The 20,162-nt window shown below is 38.2% G+C and overlaps 1 protein-coding gene across 40 annotated transcripts in view; it reads left to right on the top strand.

Annotated features, from left to right (window-relative positions):
- The window catches only part of Mycbp2 (MYC binding protein 2, E3 ubiquitin protein ligase), a 233,430-nt gene that overhangs the window by 199,396 nt on the left and 13,872 nt on the right, over positions 1-20,162 (top strand). For 33 of the 40 annotated variants that reach the window (XM_011244896.3, XM_017315789.2, XM_011244906.3 and 30 more), the window contains 14 exons: positions 413-612; positions 1,396-1,545; positions 3,031-3,191; positions 4,146-4,302; positions 4,477-4,701; positions 6,509-6,574; positions 7,969-8,208; positions 8,627-8,725; positions 10,806-10,886; positions 12,145-12,411; positions 13,380-13,663; positions 16,106-16,202; positions 17,395-17,514; positions 19,431-19,532. In XM_011244896.3, coding sequence (XP_011243198.1) covers positions 413-612; positions 1,396-1,545; positions 3,031-3,191; positions 4,146-4,302; positions 4,477-4,701; positions 6,509-6,574; positions 7,969-8,208; positions 8,627-8,725; positions 10,806-10,886; positions 12,145-12,411; positions 13,380-13,663; positions 16,106-16,202; positions 17,395-17,514; positions 19,431-19,532 — 2,249 coding nt within the window. The remainder of the gene's footprint in view (positions 1-412; positions 613-1,395; positions 1,546-3,030; positions 3,192-4,145; positions 4,303-4,476; positions 4,702-6,508; positions 6,575-7,968; positions 8,209-8,626; positions 8,726-10,805; positions 10,887-12,144; positions 12,412-13,379; positions 13,664-16,105; positions 16,203-17,394; positions 17,515-19,430; positions 19,533-20,162) is intronic. The other 7 variants (XM_017315794.2, XM_017315793.2, XM_017315780.2 and 4 more) reach the window with 3 other exon arrangements.

Genomic DNA, 20,162 nt, shown 5'->3' with positions numbered 1-20,162 from the left:
TTGAGACTCCCTTTCTGGGGATTGTGCCTGTTGACAACTATAACTAACCATCTTTTAACATACTTTACACATAACATAACATACTTTTACTCAGCATTTTAAGAAGTTATAGATGTGAGGTGTAGATTTCAGGTAGAATACAAGCTGCTTAGCTTTTACAATGCTGCAGGAAGTATGAACTTGAGATTCAGTTTTTCCTTCTAAACCTACCAGTTCCACATACTCTGTGTAGCTCTAAGAAAGTAATACAGCTACAGAGTATGGTTGCTTCCTTACCACTAATTGAAATTGTTATGGTTTGTGTCACGTGCAAAAGTAAAAGACGTTAAAGTGAATAAGCTAGATGTTTTCAGTATCTAATATGCTAATTGTATACTATCTATGGAGATTACTAATTTTTTTTTCCTTTTAGAAGTTGGGTCTTCCCTCTTGCGACATCCATCGCCAGAGCTTTCCCGGCTCATATCAGCCCACAGCTCTCTTTCCAAAGGAGAACGGAACTTCCAGTGGCCAGTTTTAGCTTTTGTTATACAGCATCATGATTTAGAAGGGCTTGAAATAGCAATGAAGCAGGCCTTAAGGAAGTCTGCTTGCCGTGTGTTTGCAATGGAGGTATGAATACTTTGATAAAATTATTATCCACGCACTACACAAATACATAGTAATTCTATTTAATAATGACACTTTTTTTTAACCAAACAAATTACATCAAATTAAAGCCATGTGCCTACTGGGGAAAAAAGTGTTCACATCAAAATAAAAATTTAAAGTTTATGAACAAATTCATTTGGAATTGTACATTTAAGTATACCAAATCTTTATTTTTATACAACTTTATTACTTGAAAATGAGGTTATCTTCTACACATTTTCGTATTCAGGACATTGCAGTAGAATATCATGCAAAGAAGGTGATTAGGGCTTTGGAGTCAGAAATTTACCAAGAGTAGCTTATCTAGGCTTCCATTTCCTGGAATAGGGATGAAGTATTTCCTAGACCTATAGATAATAAATGTTTCTTCTAGTAAAAATGTACTTTTAATAAGAATGTGGTACATAATTTGTTACATTCATTGTTGAAAATGATATTGTTAAGTAAATGGCTGTTTGTGTAGAACTTGGAAAATATTCTATATTAGTTTTAAATGCTGGTTAGAAAAAATGCCTAGACTAGAATAAATTGATAGCAAAAGAATTTTCATTGTATTTTGTAAACAGTATATTCTTGTTGCTCTTTTTTTTATCACTAGATTGACTATTTGATATTCAGTGAAACAAGGCCACATTTTCTAACATGTCTATCTTTAAATAATAATTTTAAAACAACAACAACAAAAAAAAAAACCTTTGTATTTTAATTCACATTTTTCCTTTTATTGCACCTCGATTCACTCAGGCATTCAACTGGCTTCTCTGTAATGTCATCCAAACAACATCTCTGCATGACATTCTCTGGCACTTTGTGGCTGCACTGACGCCTTCTCCCGTAGAAGCAGAGGAAGATGAGGATGAAGATAATAAATCCAATAAAGAAAATGCAGAGCAAGTGGGTTTTCATTCCTTCTCATTCCATGGTTTCCCTGTGAAATTATACATTTTATTCTTTGGAAGTTTTGTAAATTCATATAATATATACCAGTCATACCCTTTCGCCACTGCTTCCCTCCAGCTGCCCCGAGTGCAGCCCACTCCACTTCTCCTCCTGTCTCATTGTGATCACGAACAACAACCAGAGTCCAAATGGTGCTCCCTAGATGTGCATGGCTATATGACCATAATTTCATATATTTATAGAACCCAAGTAGTATGTTTCCTGGTGGTGTAGTATGTAATGTTTCACATGAAATAATTGACAGGTAATTTGACTTGAAAAGCCAACAATACAGTGATAATATGGGCAAAATGTTAGCCATACTTAGTAAAAGTTTTCTGCTGGCAAAGATGCTGACACATCTGGTTTCTCGTTGAATGCCATTGTCACAAAGCAAGCGAGCAGAAGACGCACTGCAGTATTACAGTCAGCATCACTAGTATATAGTGAAGCTAGAGCAAGAAAGCTCTCCTTTCTAGCCTAGGAACAAATGGGATGAATGTGATGCCCAGAAAAACAGGGCGTGCACCTTATCAGGGGGTGTAGTACTCAAATGTAAAGCAAAGTCGGAAATAACCAGTCTGACCACGTGGGTGCCAAGCCTTGATGTAGTCTAGATAGAGAGTAAAGCGTAGTATGGTTTAGCAACACATAATGTAAACTAGAACTGTCTGATGTTCTTCGTCCAGTAGACATACAAAGAGAGAAGCAATAGCAGAACTGTGTGTTACTTAGCTCACTGACGTAATTCAGAACGTTGATAAGCACCTATTAGCAATACAATGGAAAAACAAAGAAATTCATATTTGCTGTGTAGTAATCGCATCTTGGAGAAAAACTTGGCAAAACCTATGCAAATTCACATTAAAAATTATTAGTTATTACATTTCTATGAGCTTTCCTATTATGTGAATATGTGATTCATTGCTGAGCTTTTTAAAGCAAACAGACAAACAAAATGATTGTTCTGAGGTAGACTAATGAGAAAACTGCACTGTTTCCATTTGTGGGATACCATTGGCCAGATTATTGAGTTTTGTGTACATGCGTAATAAGTCATGATTATGTTGTAAACTGTCTATTATTATTGTACATTAAAATTTCTGTGAACTAGGAGTACTGCAACTTCTAAACATACATTATTTATAATATATAAACATATACATAAAATATATTTATGTTTGAATATAAATTTCTATGCACATAGATACATATATCAACATCTGTATTCATCTTCTAATGATATGTAAGTATCCTAGAATTGATGAGAAGATGTGATATTCATTTGTTTGCTCATTTTACTTATTTACTTTTATCAGTTTTCTCTGGAAAAGATACAAGTACATTAGAAATTTTACATACTGTACATACAACTTATATAAAGTTGTTTTTTTAAATATTTCTTCCAACTGAAAACCTCATTTTCAATTTTCATCTTAGGAGAAGGATACAAGAGTGTGTGAGCATCCACTGTCAGATATAGTGATTGCAGGCGAAGCTGCTCACCCACTGCCACATACGTTTCACCGGTTACTTCAGACCATCTCTGACCTTATGATGTCCCTCCCTAGTGGCAGTTCATTGCAACAAATGGCCTTAAGGTAATTGTTCACCAAAGTATTCTAATAGGAAAAAAAAAGATTTTATGGAATATTCAAAGTACTGAATACCTGAAAAAATTTGCTTAAATGGCAAGGTGCAGAGAATCTGTAAATTGTGGAAATAGTGACTGCCCTCTTCTTCCTAAATTAGAACCTTTTCCTTTCTGGCTGGTATCGATTTGCCCTTCTTAGTCCCTAAAGGGTTGCTGAATCCATCTTGTTCACCTTTCCTGCTCCTATTTCACTGTGACCAGTGTAGAGAATGAAAATTAAATCTCAGAAACCAAAACAAAGTTGGGAGGGACTTTAAAGCAGACTCTAGTTTCTAGTTGTATGCATCCAATTTTAAAACTGCCTTAAGTAATATCGCATCATCTTAATTTGAAAATGTGTTGAGAATTTGGCATTACATTACATTATGAACTGTATTTTTAGATTGATTCAGTGGGCAGTAGACATAAATAAATCCTCTGTGGTGTATATAACAAGCTGATGAGAAAGATTAGGTTTCCTATGTCCCTAACTATAAGGCCAATAGAAAACAGATATTTTTTGTAATCCTCATAAGATTTTTGAAGGGCAAGAAATATTATATCCCCAAAAATCCTTATGTAATTATCACGCAGAAATTTGGAAAGATATTACAGTTGCTATAATGCTTATCCTTAAAACAGATTCATCTTTGCTCTATGGCCCTGACCTCCATAGCTCCTTTTGTAAATATATATACTTATTATGTAGATTTTCTTTAGAATTTACCTTATCAAAATACCTTTATTTCTCAAAACAAATAAAAATATATACATGATTCCATCCTCTGAAAATGTTCAATGTTTAGCTTTTTTACAAAAGTAAATTTCTCTTGATATATACACTGCAAAGTATTGTAGCTTCTCTGAGTATTCATAGGTAGTCCTAGTAAATAATTAATTTGTATATTGTTTATACTTGCAGATGCTGGAGCCTCAAGTTCAAGCAGTCCGATCACCAGTTCCTCCATCAGAGCAATGTCTTCCATCACATCAACAACATCTTGTCGAAGTCAGACGATGGAGACAGTGAGGAGAGCTTCAGCATCAGCGTCCAGTCTGGCTTTGAAGCTATGAGCCAGGTCAGTGGCTTCCCTATGTGTCTGTTGTAGTAGCTAGTGTTGCTAAGTGTGGTAAAAGACAAGCTATAAGTGAGTCATACGTTTTGATTACATTGTTTATTATTGAATGCTTGGTTTTTTATCACAAAAGATTGCATTTTTAATGCTATGACTGTTTACATGTCTTTCTGTTAGGAATTATGCATAGTTATGTGCCTAAAGGACTTGACTAGCATCGTTGACATAAAAACATCAAGTCGACCCGCCATGATTGGCAGTTTGACAGATGGCTCCACAGAAACCTTTTGGGAATCAGGAGATGAAGATAAAAACAAAACTAAAAATATCACTATCAACTGTGTGAAGGGAATTAATGCCCGTTATGTATCTGTTCATGTGGACAACTCCCGGGATCTGGGGGTAAGAAGGGAACTTAGTTTCTGGCTTATTAATTCTTTTAAACTAAAAGTATTAGTCTTGGGGGAATTCTCCAACCAGACAGTTTTATAATCCTCAAATAAATCCTAAAACATGGTATGATCACAAATATACCTTGGCTACAGCTAAACAAGATTAAAATCTACACTAGTATTTTCTATTTCTATGCTTAAGCAATTCTCTTGGCCTGGAATTTCCTTTAAAATGGGTCCCCACAATTGAAACTCAGCAGAGGTTTCTCTTTGGCTTATAGCTCCTGGATAAAAATTACTATTTCCTCCACGGGGCTTTTCGGGTACTTTGTTTTCTTTTGTTTGTTTGTATTACTTTGGCCACAGTATACTTAGTTTCTGGCTTTTGCTTCACATCCTCAGTCCTTAGGGTTAGAGGTAGACAGTCCCTGAGCTCATTTAAATATTCATGATTTACAGTTTCCCCAGCCCTAATCTCTCTAATCTTATCTGAATTCAAACATTCTGACATAAAAGTCACTAAAGAACAGAAATGAATCCTATTACCTGAGCTGGAAAATAGCTTCAACTGCCAGACTGCTTCTGCCCTTGGTCTTGGGGAAGAAAACTTCTTTGAGTTTTTGCTTCAGAGTGGATGAGGCTTCCTAGCAGATGGTTTTAGTGGATTCCCATGAACCACTGCTGAGCATATTGCATATTGATTTTGCTGAAAAAGGGAAAATAGAAGGGTTTTTTCTCAAATAAGCTGGATGTAAAACTAAACACATCAGTCCCCTCTTCAAGCCAAGTACAATAATCCACCATCCTTCCAACCCCAGCTCTTGTGCATCAGTACAGGTTCAGTGCGTCTCTGGTGCCAATAGGACAGTGGGGAGTAAGCTAACATATCATCAGCTTGTTTCCTTTTTATAAACAGAAATTTCCAATGGGTACAAATCGTTTACCTTAGAAGAAAAAGTCCAAGCTTTGCTGGCACGGTTTCACTTCTGACTATGAACTTATCTTAGACTCAGGACATTTTTCACCAGGACATTCTCCTCACAATGATTATCATAATCAAATTGAATTTCTATATTCAATGCTTTCTATACTCAATAACGTAGAGATACTTTATAGCAATATTTATTGTAAAAGCCAAAATCTCTTCAGATAACATTTGCTCTCCTTTTAAGAGACATCCTTGAGCAAATACATTGGTTTTCCTCCCAACCACCCCCCAGTTAGCCTTATCCACAGCATTTGTGGTTCTGAGTTCATAATAAACAGCTCAAGAAGAATTAATACTTGTCCATTTTAAAACTACTCAACCCTAGTGCTGCGGTGACTGGCTTCCTGTGCTGAGACACAGCACTGGTAGTGTTGGATATCTATTTCCTGTGTGAGCATTGCCTTCCCTGGTTTGCTGAGCCCTTTGGAAGAATAGAGTGCCCCTTACTAAGATATTCTTCTCCAAAGCCATACAGTAATGATGACACATACAAGTATATATCAGTTAGTTAAGTAACTTCCTTTCATGTACTTCAAAAGCGGGGAGTAGGGAGAGCAGAATTTTAGACTCTACATGAAAATACAGAATTTGAAGATTTGTAATTGGGTTAAAACTGGGAAAGTCAAACTGAGAAATCACATAGAGGCTAAAATCTAAGAGATGACTGGAATTGGAGGCACTGTGGTTGATTGGATAAGTGGTATGGGGTCTATGAGGACGATAACGCACATTGAAGCAATAATGTGGCATCTGAAGGCTATAAGACATTATTGTATATGTAAATATACAAGAACAAGCATATTATAACTATTTTGAATTTCTGTAACAGAATAAAGTTACCTCAATGACCTTCTTAACTGGGAAAGCAGTAGAAGAGCTGTGCAGAATAAAGCAGGTAACTGAAACGTCATTTTCCTTCTCAGCTTTCACTGTTGAGTTTCAGTTTTGCCATTCTACCAAGACCGTGTAAGAAATCATTTCTCACAAAACAGTAAGTTGAAACTTGTCTGTAGCCAAGAATGACCATCCCAATGCTAGCTATCTCCCCGTTATTTCTTTAAATGCCCTCAGCCACGAGCGTGCAGTCTGCAGCCTCTCATTGTTCTATGAAGACTTGCATGCCTGGAACTTCCCTGATTCCCAGCCAGAAACTTCATTTACCAACACTTACGTTAAAATTGATTGTTAGCCTAAACAAAGTCAAATAAAATACAACCACGCCTCTTACTTCAGCAGCTATATCTATGTTGAAAATCAGTTTACAAAACAATTGTAGAAATGAAGCCATATCTGGGCACAGGTCAGAGATTATGCATAAACTCAAGAACTTACAGAGCTAAAACCTTACCAGAGCTTTGCTTTTAGGGTTACTTGGTAATGCAAATGTCAGTACGTTTCTTTGAATTTTTTTTCTTTTCTCCAATGATATTGATTTGAGAGTTAAGATGAAAACACTTAAATACTAAAGAATCTAGGAAAATTATTCTAAAAGTAATTGTGTTTTGTTTTGATTTCCACACTTAATTTCTCTTTTTGGAAGTATTGACATTATAGTTAAAGTAACAAAGGTCTAAATAAATCATCTAGAAGGCTGCAGGTTCCTTCTTGGTTATCAAATACAATGAGAATAATTTCAATTTCATTGGCGAACTAGTGTCAGAACCCATTTTGCTATATATTGACATTCAGTCCTTGACACACAAACACTCATCTGAAATATCAGCACAATGAAAATACCATTTCTGGGGGGAGGGTATAGGGGACCTTGGGGATAGCATTTGAAATGTAAATGAAGAACATATCTAATAAAAAGAAATGAAAAAAAGGAGATAAATTTCTTGAAATAAAAATTTTAAGTTTACACTTAAAAAAAAGAAAACACCATTTCCTTTTGCGGTGTTTAATGTAAGGATGCATAAAGCAACTCCTCGTTACTTACGTTGTCTCTGCTGAGAGCCAGTGTAGGGGCCATGTAAACTCTGTAATAGTTTGCTCACAGGATTTATACAGTGAAACCATGTGGTCGTCAGGCCTATAGCCGTTCTCAGCCCCATTGCCTCCTGAAAGTCTCTCAGCCTGTGTTAACCTCACTTTCTTCTTTGTTCTGTCTCCTGTAAACAAATGACTTGTCCTCACAGAACTTAAATAGGATAATGGAAATAACCTGATAGTCTTTACTGTCTGTGCAGTTGTTTATTTGAGCTTTCTGTTACTGATGCTAGCTAAGCCCAGGGCAATGATAAAGTGATTCTGTTGTATCAGGTTCCTGTCCTTTTTCTGCTCCACCAGGTCGATTTGGATTCCAGGCACATTGGCTGGGTCACAAGTGAACTCCCAGGAGGGGATAATCAGATCATCAAAATAGAGTTAAAGGGCCCAGAAAATACATTAAGAGTTCGACAAGTAAAAGTCCTGGGTTGGAAAGATGGTGAAAGCACAAAAATCGCTGGCCAGATCTCAGCCAGTGTGGCTCAGCAAAGGAGCTGTGAGGCTGAGACTCTCCGAGTGTTCAGACTCATCACCTCTCAAGTGAGTGACCTACGAGTAAACGGACCTAGGTTTTTAGCATATGGCAGATATTTTACTACAATTTTCTGGTTTCAAATACAGCCGTGTTCACTCCTTTTAGGCCATTACCAATACCTAATGTTGATTTGCAGTTTCAGAGAAGCAATAGTGCGATAGAGAGAGATGCTATATTAGACGGAACCCTTCAGAGTCAGGCTCAGGATGGGGGCTGAGCTTATTGTCCTGGCACTCTAGAGGCTAAGACAAAAGGATAGCCAGCCTGGACTACATCATGAGTTTCAGGCCAGTGTGGACCACAGATTACACCCTGTTTCAAAATAAATAATTGAATAAAACCCTTCAGAATTAGATAGTCCTCCAGCTTTGCAGGGGCAGTGCTATCGTCAATTCTTTCTCACCTGTGACCGTCCTTTGTCAGGTGTTTGGAAAGCTCATCTCTGGAGACGCTGAACCCACACCAGAGCAAGAGGAAAAGGCGCTCCTGTCCTCCCCTGAAGGAGAAGAAAAAGTATACAATGTATTTATTTGTAGACTAAAATTTTGTTTCTCATTTTCATTATCTTACTTTTGGTAAGACGAGCAACTCTTGTGTTTCTTTACATTTTAGTGGATATGTGGCCATGGTTTATATGTCATAGGTATTTTTTTCTTAACTGGCATTGGGAAGAAGGTAAAGGAGTCCCCTGAAAAGCAACTCACTCTCCCTATCCAAGCTGCCTGGGGGTTTTCATCTGTAGAAGCTGCTCTGTGAGGGGCTTGCTGGTTGCTGTTGGCATCCTTGGCATCACTAAATTCTGCCTTCTCCTTTGCATTTTCCCTCTGTGGTCCAGCTGAAAAGAGAGGGAAGCCTCTTTACAATTTCCCCATAGAGAAAACAGCTTTCTTCCAATCTGCTAAAGTTGATAGAAATCTCTCTGTGCTTGTGCATCCTGGTTTCTTTTATCTCACGTTTATCTACACTATGTCTTCTGTCTCCCACGGCTTCTCAAAGAGCTCATACATACCACCCACCATGACAATTACATACATGTGTGGGAAACTTACTGAAGTAACTACTCTTTAGTGCTTTATGACTTTATCTAAAAGAGTTACTTTACTCTTTTTTTTTTTAACTGAAGCAGACCACCTAAGAGGCAAGAGGCAACTTCTTGAGTTCCTGCTTGTGAGGCACTGCAGTGTCGCATGGAGCGGAGCTGCAGGGCAGGCAGCGTGCCTTGTTCTGGATCCAGAGAGAAAGAGGGATGTTATTGGAAGGGTTTTTATGTTTTAGTGGGGTTTTTGTTTTAGATTCTATAAATGAGATCAAGGGTGTTTTCTTCTTCCCTAGTCTGCCAAGCATTTACCTCAGAATGGGTGTCCTTACATACTTCTCTTCTGTTCATTGTCTAACTGTCACTCCGTAGACGGGTCAGGGCGTCTACGAACTCTAATCAATGTGTTCTTGGTGTATAGGTAGTTTGATTTTCAATAACAACAACAATAATAATAATTATTATTATACAGCAATAACATTAGAAGATGATAAGCACATAGCACAGTATCTCTTTAAGGATGAAAATGGTCCCCAGTTAACTCAGGTGTACATATCTGTGATTGTACCAAAAACAATTGAAATTGCTCAGTTCAAAGAGATATTTGGCAGCTATGTCAACATAGTTTTGTTTAAAAATAAAAAATAAATGAGGAAAGATGTAAACACAGCTAAAATGAAAATAACTATCTGGAACAAAGCTGTGCATAATTTAGCCTACAGATGATAAAGGGCCACCTCCTAGGAATTTGCTTTCCTTACTAAATACGGGACTATTTCAGTTACCCATTTCTTCTTGAGGAAACCTTGATAGTTTATTAACTAATCTGTTTGTTTACGGAATTTGTTGGCATAAATTGTCTACAATAGTATCAGTGTCTTTAATATCTGTAAAATCTATAGTGAAAGCTCTTTTATTTCTTATGGTGACTATTTGTGTCTTCCCTCTCTTGGGTAATAAAGAGTGAGCTTACTGGTTTTGAGGAAATAGCATTTAGTTTTATGGTTACCTCCCTTTTTTTCCTTTTATTTATTTTATGTATATGAGTGCACTGTTGCTGCCTTCAGACATACAAAAGAGGGCATCAGATCCCATTAGAGATGTTTCTGATCCACCATGTGTGGTTGCTTGGAATTGAACTCAGGACCTGTGGAAGAGTAGTCAGTGCTCTTAACCACTAAGCCATCTCTTCAGCCCGGGGTTACCTCCTTTTAAGTTATAGAATCCATCTTCTTTATCATTGTGTTCCATATATTTGATTTGATTTCCCTTTCTTCCATTTCTCTGGTTTATAAACAGACAAAGACCCTTTTTTTCCCTCAAATTGTGTTCATTTTATAATTGCTTTATTAAAATGGCTTTCTCAAACTTTATCCTTCCTTGTCTTGGAGTTATAAATCTTCAAATTAACATAAATGTGCATATATATATATATGTACACACATGTATATATATATATATACACACATATATATATAAGCTTAATTATTTCTCAAGGCACTCTAAAATATCAAATACACACATGTTTTCTAAAGAGTCTGCTTGTTTTTACTTTTCTGTGTGAAGGCGACATCTGATGCTGACCTGAAGGAACACATGGTTGGAATCATATTCAGCAGGAGTAAACTGACTAACCTACAAAAGCAGGTTAGTGTCTAGCTGCCCAACTGTCTTGGTCTCTGAGGTTTCCTGGGGACTTGCATTTTATAAAATGTCCTCTAAGTCTGGGAAGGCTTTTTAATGCGCCCTCTCCATTGGTCCTGTAGACTCTGTGTGTGTCTCCTCCTAGAGAGGAATGGCCACATTGCCATAGCTGCATCACTTTGAAGAGTTGGGCATGGCGTCCTCTGCCTGTGATTGCTGCACTTAAAAAGCAGAGCATTGAGCAGAGGTTGCAGAGTGTGAGGCCAGCCCAGCCTATGTAGTGAAACCTTGTCTCAGAATAAAGGAGAGGGAAAGTCTATTACAAATTTACAAATGCTCTCACTTCACTGCTTTGTTGCTTCACTTGTTAGCTCTGTTTTCAGTAGGTGGGTAGATGGCTACCAAGCACCTTTGTGGGTGGATGGATGGATGGATGGATGGATTGGAGGTGGAGCTACACTATGGTAGCCAGACCTGCCTTAAACTCAAAATCCTCCTCTCTTAGGATCCCAAATGCTGGGATTATATTTGGGAGCTGTTACACCCTCCTGGGTACAGCATTTTACTTTAGTCGTAAATAACCAAGTATAACAAACATAAAGTACATTTTATTATACTCCTTTTAACTCTCATTTTCTCAATCAGGAAGGAAAGAACTAAGTTAATAATGTTAACTATACCAGTGTTAATACTTTTAAACATAAGTATCCAGAGAAGTAAGTCTAGATTCTTCATATACGGGAGTGCTAGGTGACATAAAAATAGCACTTCAGAAGACAGATGGAAACCGGGCACAAAAGCACACATCTGTGATCTCAGCTATGGAGATGATAGAGAAAGGAGGACTTGAATTTAATGCTAGCCTGGTTAGCATAGGGTAACTGCATCAAAAAAAAAAATAGGGAGATAAAAAATACTGATTTTTTTTTACCCTTGTATTATGTTTTCATAATGTTAAATCTTTTTTATTAAATCTTTTTTAAAGAAAAAAATCAGCATAAATTTATATTTTATTTTCCTGCTTCATTAACTTGGCTATTTATATCAGATGATTTAGTTATTGGAATTTGTGTCATAGTTCCCCCTAGTTTGTTCCATTACTTTTAAGATGAGTTAAGAAAATAACATAATGGAGAATATACTGCCAAAAAAGTATTAAGTCAGACATTAACCTGAGTATTTTGCATTTTCTGCTCGTTCCAATAATAGTAAAGAAGATCTATGAATAATGTTCTATATCTTCTCTGTTTCCTTCACATAGGTGTGTGCACACATCGTCCAAGCTATTCGCATGGAAGCCACAAGAGTCCGGGAAGAATGGGAACACGCCATATCCAGCAAGGAGAACGCGAACTCCCAGCCCAGTGATGAGGACGCCTCCTCTGACGCTTACTGCTTCGAGCTGCTCTCTATGGTCCTAGCGCTGAGCGGCTCCAACGTTGGCAGACAGTACCTGGCCCAGCAGCTGACTCTGCTGCAGGACCTGTTCTCCTTGCTCCACACAGCCTCCCCGAGGGTGCAGAGACAGGTGACCACCGTGCCACTTACTTTTGTTTCTTCCCTGCCACTTGAAACTTGAAGTGTGACGAAAAGATGGACCATCTAGTGATTGCCATATCCAGAGATCCATCCCATGATCAGCTTCCAAACGCTGACACCATTGCATACACTAGCAAGATTTTGCTGAAAGGACCCAGATGTAGCTATCTCTTGTGAGACTATGCCGGGGCCTAGCAAACACAGAAGTGGATGCTCACAGTCAGCTATTGGATGGGTCACAGGGCTCCCAATGGAGGAGCTAGAGAAAGCACCCAAGGAACTAAAGGGAACTGCAACCCTATAGGTGGAACAACATTATGAACTAACCAGTACCCCGGAGCTCTTGACTATAGCTGCATATGTATCAAAAGATGGCCTAGTCGGCCATCACTGCAAAGACAGGCCCATTGGACACGCAAACTTTATATGCCCCAGTACAGGGGAACACCAAGGCCAAAAAGGGGGAGTGGGGGGGGTGGGTATGGGGGACTTTTGGTATAGCATTGGAAATGTAAATGAGCTGAATACCTAATAAAAAATAGAAAAAAAAAGAAAGTGATATCTAGTAAAAAAAAAAAAAAAAGAAACTTGAAAGTCAGAAGACCTTAAACGTGAACTTTTATTACTCTATGTTTTATTTCCAATCAAAGCTTACCTCCATTTTTTATTGCTTTTGTTCCAATTACTAGTGTAGTGTAGTAAATAGTGCTCTGGGTATGGACTGGCTTCTTGCCAAGAGATACATTACGCCATTTAATCCAGAACGAAGGCAGAAGGCTTGGCTTTTTTGCTTAAATTATATTCTTCTCAAAATTAGAAGTATAAATTATTAAAAGTATTAAGTTAATTTCTCTTCTCTCCATGGATTTGAAAGCTACAGAATAGTAGCGAGGCATATTCTAAATGACAAGTTCAAAGTCACAGCGGTTAAATGTAGTTTTTCAATCTTTTGATCAGGTGACCTCCTTACTAAGGCGAGTTTTGCCTGAAGTGACTCCTAACCGTCTGGCCAGTATCATCGGAGTGAAGTCCCTCCCCCCAGCTGACATCAGTGACATCATTCACTCAACTGAGAAAGGAGACTGGAATAAGCTGGGTATCTTGGACATGTTTCTGGGATGCATTGCCAAGGCGCTCACTGTCCAGCTCAAAGCCAAAGGGACCACCATCACTGGGACAGCCGGCACCACTGTGGGCAAAGGAGTTACAACAGTCACCCTGCCAATGATTTTCAACTCCAGGTTTGTCATTCTCTCAATTTTAGCATCAAACACTTAAAACATCACAAATTTTACCTGTTCCCTCACTCAACAAATAACATGCAACTGGCTATATATATAAATGGAATGTCAGGCAGCAAGATGACTGCAGGGGAAGACACCCACATGCAAGGTTGGTAACCTGCTTTTGATCCCCCTAGAGGTGGAAGGAAAGAAGAGATTTCATGTAGATGTCCTTAAAAGTAAACTTCTGCACACATTGTGGTATGGGCACATCTCTTGAATGCATGAACACCCTCACAAACTAATAGTAATATTTTTAATTATTTAAAATTACTAAACTAGCTGAGCAGTTGTGGCACAAGCATTTAACCCCATCACTTGGAAGCAAAGGCAGGCGGATCTCTGAGTCTGAGGCCAGTTTGATCTACAGAGTGAAGAAAGCCAAGGCTATACAGAGAGACCCTGTTTCCAAAAAAAAAAAAAAATCACATTAATAAATAAATAAATGAGATAAAATTACCAAAATTTTAAAAAGGACTATCATAGAATGTAGAAAATAAGCTTTGTAGGTAACATTTGATATTTGTGTATCTCTGTTAAAAAGGATTGATTCTCACTGTAAATAAAAAAAAAAACATAAATTTCAGGTTTATGTTAATATTTTCCACAATAAAAATAAATAAATAATAGGAGATAAACTTTCTATCTTAATATATTATAATTCTTTTAAAACTCTACAAAGACAAATTATAGAATGTTTTTCTAATCTTAAAGTTGCACTAATGCCAAAAGCTATGTAGAAAAAGATTCACAGATTTGATATATAACAGTGAGTATATTTGGTATATATACTATAAAAATGTTGTGTTTGGTTTGGTTTGGTTTGGTTTGGTTTGGTTTGGTTTGGTTTGGTTTGGTTTTTCGAGACAGAGTTTCTCTGTTATAGCCTTGGCTGTCCTGGAACTCACTGTGTAGACCAGGCTGGCCTTGAACTCAGAGATCCACCTGCCTCTGCCTCCCAAGTGCTGGAATATAAAAATATTTTTAAATTGAAAAAACTACTTGAAAAATATCTAAAGTTACATAATAAACTATTGGCCATAAGAGCTACGAAGGCTTGATAGCTGCCAGGACTTAACTTAGAAGCAGCGGGTGTGGACCCTGTGTGCTGTCCCAGAGGTAGAAGGCAGACAGAGAGTTCCCTAAACAAGCCCAGCAGCCAGACTGATCCCAAAGGAGGGGCCCCAGGTTCAGTCAGCCTCCATGCAAGGTGAGAGATGATAAGGAAGCTACCCAGGGTTAGTGTTGGGCATACACACACATCTATACACACACACATACTAAAGAACAAACATACATGTATATACATGCACCACACACACATACTTATGTAAAAATAATTTTATAAACAGCAAAATATACATACAGCTTAAGAACATTATTGAAAGAATAGACATTTTTAAAGGATCTTGTTTTTGTGTTTGATGTGTATCAGTGCTTTGCTTACATGTGTGTGCATGCACCACATGCATGCAGTACCCATGAAGGCCAGAAGAGAGCACTGCAGTTACAGCTGTGTGCTACCACGCACTGTGTGGGAAGTTGACCCAGTATGCTCTGCAGAAGCAACAGATGCTCAACCACGTGGCCCTCTCTCTCCAGGCACTTGCATCTCACATAAATACTTTCACATCTCCACATGCACTGGGAACAGTCTGTAGTCCATGGCCTAAGAATTGAATAGTAGTGATCCACAAGTACTGTACAACCAAAAATACTAGGAAAGGAGCATAACTAAGAACACCTGTTCTCCTGAGCCTGAAGAAAGGGACTGAGGGTAATGGTCTGAACTTTCTTTCTTTATTTCTTTATTGCTTTTGCAGAGTACCAGGGTTCTCTTCCCAGAACACATATGGTGGTTATTACTCCAGTTCAAAGGGATTATACACCCTCTACTGGCCTCTGTGGGCTTGCATGCCTGGATACATATACATGCGTGCAAGTACACACACATACACATAAAAATAAAAAACAAAGAAAAAAGTGAATAACAAAATAAAATGACTTAATTGGATAGCACACCTGTAATTCCAGCACTCATACAAATAAGGAAGGAGATTAATAAGTTAAAGGACAACCTAGATTGCATAGCAACACCCTGTCTCAAAAATTTAAAAAGTAAATAAATAAAAATATCCAAATACTAGTGAGATGGCCCAGTAAGAGCTCCTGCAACCAAGCCTCCCAGCCTGAGTGTGAACCTCTTGACACTCACAGTGGAAGGAGAGAAAGGACTCTGAAGTTGTTCTTTGATTTTCTGAATCCCATAGCACACTTATACATACATATGCGCACCAAATAAATTAATAAACATGTAATAAAAATCAAAAAATTCTAATAGATTCAGTCAGTTAACCAGTTACAATGCCGTGTGCTGAAGTAACGCTGTTTTCTTTGTAGTTACCTCCGACGAGGTGAGAGTCACTGGTGGATGAAGGGCTCAACTCCTACTCAGATCTCAGAGATCATCATCAGGCTTATCAAGGATATGGCTGCAGTAAGTCCTTGCTCCCAACTCCAGCAGCAGGGACTTTAAAACATAAAATAAAATGTCTTCTTTCTAAGCGAACAAAGAACTTGTGTTGAAACTTGCCCCCTGCCCCCAAAAAGGACAAAAAAAAAAATTCCTAGAGGTAGAAGTTTCTCATCATCTGCCGTTCTGAGGTTTTAGGGCTTTAAATTCTTCAGTTATGTCCTGTACCACGATCTTAAGGTATTACCTTTGGGGGAAATCTGGGGTGTATAGGGCAGGGAGTTACTCCACTGAGTGTCCGGGCCCACAAGGTCACTTTGCTCCCATTGCATTGTGTCTTTAGGAGACAGCCTGAGGAGAGGGCAGAGGGAACATTTTAAAGGAGGACACACCAGTTGCCCATTATCAGATTGACCGCATGTGGAATGAGAGATTCTGGGGAAAAGTTGAAGTTCTCATTTTTTTCTTAGCTGTGGATATTTTCCTAGACTTCATAGCAAATAGGCATTCTCTAGGAAGTCCACTGCATGAAATCCCTGAGAAGCATGTTTTGAAGAGCTGGATTCTGTAATGAAGGATTGGTACTCAATGAGTATCTGTGTAGCTGCGGTTGGAAGGATAGCTCCACAGTCGAGCACTGGCTGCTCGTAAGGATTAAGGTTCAGGGTATAGTGCCCACATGATAGCTCACAGCTGTCATCCCAGCTCCAGGGGATCCAGCACCCATCTGCCACACACACCACATACACACATGCATACATTCAACCAAACGTACATGTAAAATAAAAATGAATATAATTTTAAAAATATTTTTACTGGGGACTGCACCCAGAATTACGGGGTGAGCCTGTGTGTGCTCTTAGGCTCCAGAGAGAGCATCTAGGGCAATGAATTACAATGTCAAGGCTCCCAAGCATGGGAACCTTATTTGTACCTTTTATTTGTGTCCAAGTATAAAGGAAAATGTCCTGGAGGACTATGGGAAAACAGTGTTGAGGCCATAAATTTTTATTTGCTTTACAATCATCAAAGTAGAGACTAGCAACTGAAATATTTCGTAAGATTATAAAGGATTTTTAGTTTGTGTCCTCCTCTAAAAGCACATGGTCTTGCTATCAATAAAGATTCTCTTTTGAGCGGAGATTTTCAGAGAAAAGGGTTTGTTATAATGACACAATTCTGGATACTTAAGAAGATATTCTTTCCTGCTTAATAGGGTCACCTGTCAGAAGCTTGGTCCCGAGTGACAAAAAATGCTATTGCAGAAACCATCATTGCCTTGACCAAAATGGAAGAAGAATTTAGGTCTCCAGTGAGATGTATTGCAACAACTAGAGTAAGATTTTGTTGTTGTTTTAAATTTGTGTTTAAAATTTGTGTTTATTATTATGTGTGATCAGTAAGTCAACTTAGTCACATTTTTAATTAACATCATCAAAAAATGACTTATGAATTAAATGTGATAGTAATTACTGTTCACTGTTGGGTGTGTAGTATCAACTTTTGTTATTATTTAGGAAGCTGAGGATATACTGGTTAAAAAAGTCTAAATTACACTGTGGTTATTATCTTTCTACTGACCTATTTACCATAGCTTACCTTAGTAAGTTGAGTAGTAGTTGCATTCTGCTGTGAGAGACTGGTGATCCTTCAAAGACAAGACAGCTCTTCACAGTTCTTCCTAATGAAAACCCTAGCTCAACTGTGAGATTTGTATGCTTGGCTTTTAAAGGAGAATACTCGGGCCTAGAAAACTGGCCAGCAGTTGAGAATATTTGTTCCTCTCACAGAGCTTGGGCTCAGTTCCCATAGTCACTTAGTGGGCACAGCTACTGTAACTCCAGCTCTAGGGGACTTAACACCTACTTCTGAACTCACCATGCATGCAAGTGGTGAGTGTGTGTGTGTGTGTGTGTGTGTGTGTGTGTGTGTGTGTGTGTACAGGCAAAATGCTCATGCACATAAAATAGTATAAATAAGTCTAAGAAATGTTTTAAAAACAATACATCCTAATTATAGGTAGGGTTGAACTTTTGAGGAAATAAGGTTGCATTCTTTAAATGAGACATCTAATTTTTAAGATACCAGGTTTATGAGCCGTATAACTCAAAAGGTGATTTAAGCTATTACTGAAGAGGGAAGTATGACATCATTAGGAACAGTACACACTACTGGAACTCATATAGATTAATTCTCTGAAGTCTGTAAAAGAAGTACGTTATATTTTATTAGAGCAGAGAAACCCCGTTTATGCTACCATGCTTATGGGCAGGACACTTAAAACAAGTATGTTCTGCTGTTACCCCTTCCTACCACTCAAGAATTCTTTCATTCCACATTCCCTTTTCACTTGCATAGATTTTTTTCAGTGTTTTATTAATGAATGAACATGTCATTCTGTGTAAAACTGCAGTTCACTCTTTATATCCCTCAGAAATGTGTTTCATAGCCACGTGTCTTGGTGTGCGTATATCTGTGATGATATGTGTGTGTTTGTACAGATGCTTGTGTGCCCTTGGCACATGTGTAAAGGTCAGAGGAAAGCCTCGGGTGTTGATCCTCACTCTCCATCTTGTTCGAGACAGTCCCTTCATTGTTTACAGCTGCCGTCAGCAGGCTAGCTGGCCTCCAGGCCTGGGCTTCCCTAGTCTCTGCCCCTCATCTTGCTCAGGAGCACTGTGATTACAGACATGCACTCTCTCATGCTCAGATTGACACGAATTCTAGCTACCTGGACTCAGACTCTTACACTTGTATAGCCAGCTGTCTCATCACCATAGATTTTCTAGAATTTCCTGAAAATTATTAGACATGTATTTATGGCAAAGTATACAAAGTAGGGCTCTTGAGACAACAGAGACTCCTGAGAAACTGTTATTATGTACAGTAACCCAATATGTACCCAACTACTTATAGAACTGCAAACTAGCTACTTATCAGCTCATTAGGAGTATAGAACTTCAGACTCTATACTAGCTGGGAAAATATACAGTAGTCATGCACGGTAAATATTATTCCTATAAGTGAATTGCTTACATCATTAACATAAACATAACATAAAGAGGTTGACTTTATGTCAGGTAGATACAGAAATAGTCATTCTTGGAGTAGCTCCTGGTGCTTGGCACATAGGCAAGGAAATGCAAGTGCTACTAAATATCTGTGCATGTCCTGATGGAGCGAGCACTTACTTGGCAGTCATCGATATCAGATTTCAAGCATCTCATAGCTGTGCTCCTTCCTCCTCTACAGCTCTGGCTTGCCCTGGCATCGCTGTGTGTTCTTGATCAGGACCATGTGGACCGCCTCTCCTCGGGGAGATGGATGGGAAAGGACGGGCAACAGAAGCAAATGGTGAGGTTGGGAGTGTGCTGTGAGAACCTGCCTTTCTTCACAGTTGCTGATAGTTTGTGGGGAAGACAGTATATCACACTCTTGGAAACGTACATCCAGTCTGTCCAGTTTGCTCAGAAACCTGCTTCATGCTTTAGAAAACCTATAGGCTTTTATTTGATTATATGAGAACTTTATCCTTCTCTGGTTCATGCTTATAGCAGCAAAATTTCTAGCCTGACTGATTTTTGCTAAAATGTGATTATCCTTAGGAATAAAAAAAAAGAAAAAAAAAAGAAGCAGGAAACCAGCAAGAGGAATGGCATGGCATACCCTCTCCAAGTGTAGTCAGAGGAGGCTCACAGGGCACAATGGAGCGCTCTCAGCATTTCTGATTACCTTTATTTTTTTATTATTTATTTATTTATTTATTTATTTATGGTGAATTGCGCTCATTTATTATTCATGAGATTTGGAATAACTCGGGAATATTAAGTCTCTAAATAAAATCATTTTCTCCCTTTAACCATTGACTCTGTATACACATTAATCTTATTGAGTAATTCTTAGAGATTTTGATAGTGTAGTATATACCTACAGTAATTCTGTTTTACATTCAAATCTAAAAGCCTTGCAGATTTTAGAATAAAG

Source organism: Mus musculus, chromosome 14, assembly GCF_000001635.26.
Source record: "Mus musculus strain C57BL/6J chromosome 14, GRCm38.p6 C57BL/6J".
NCBI lineage: Eukaryota > Metazoa > Chordata > Mammalia > Rodentia > Muridae > Mus > Mus musculus.
Note: the sequence above shows the minus strand (reverse complement) of the source record. Positions and strands in the feature narration are given on the sequence as shown.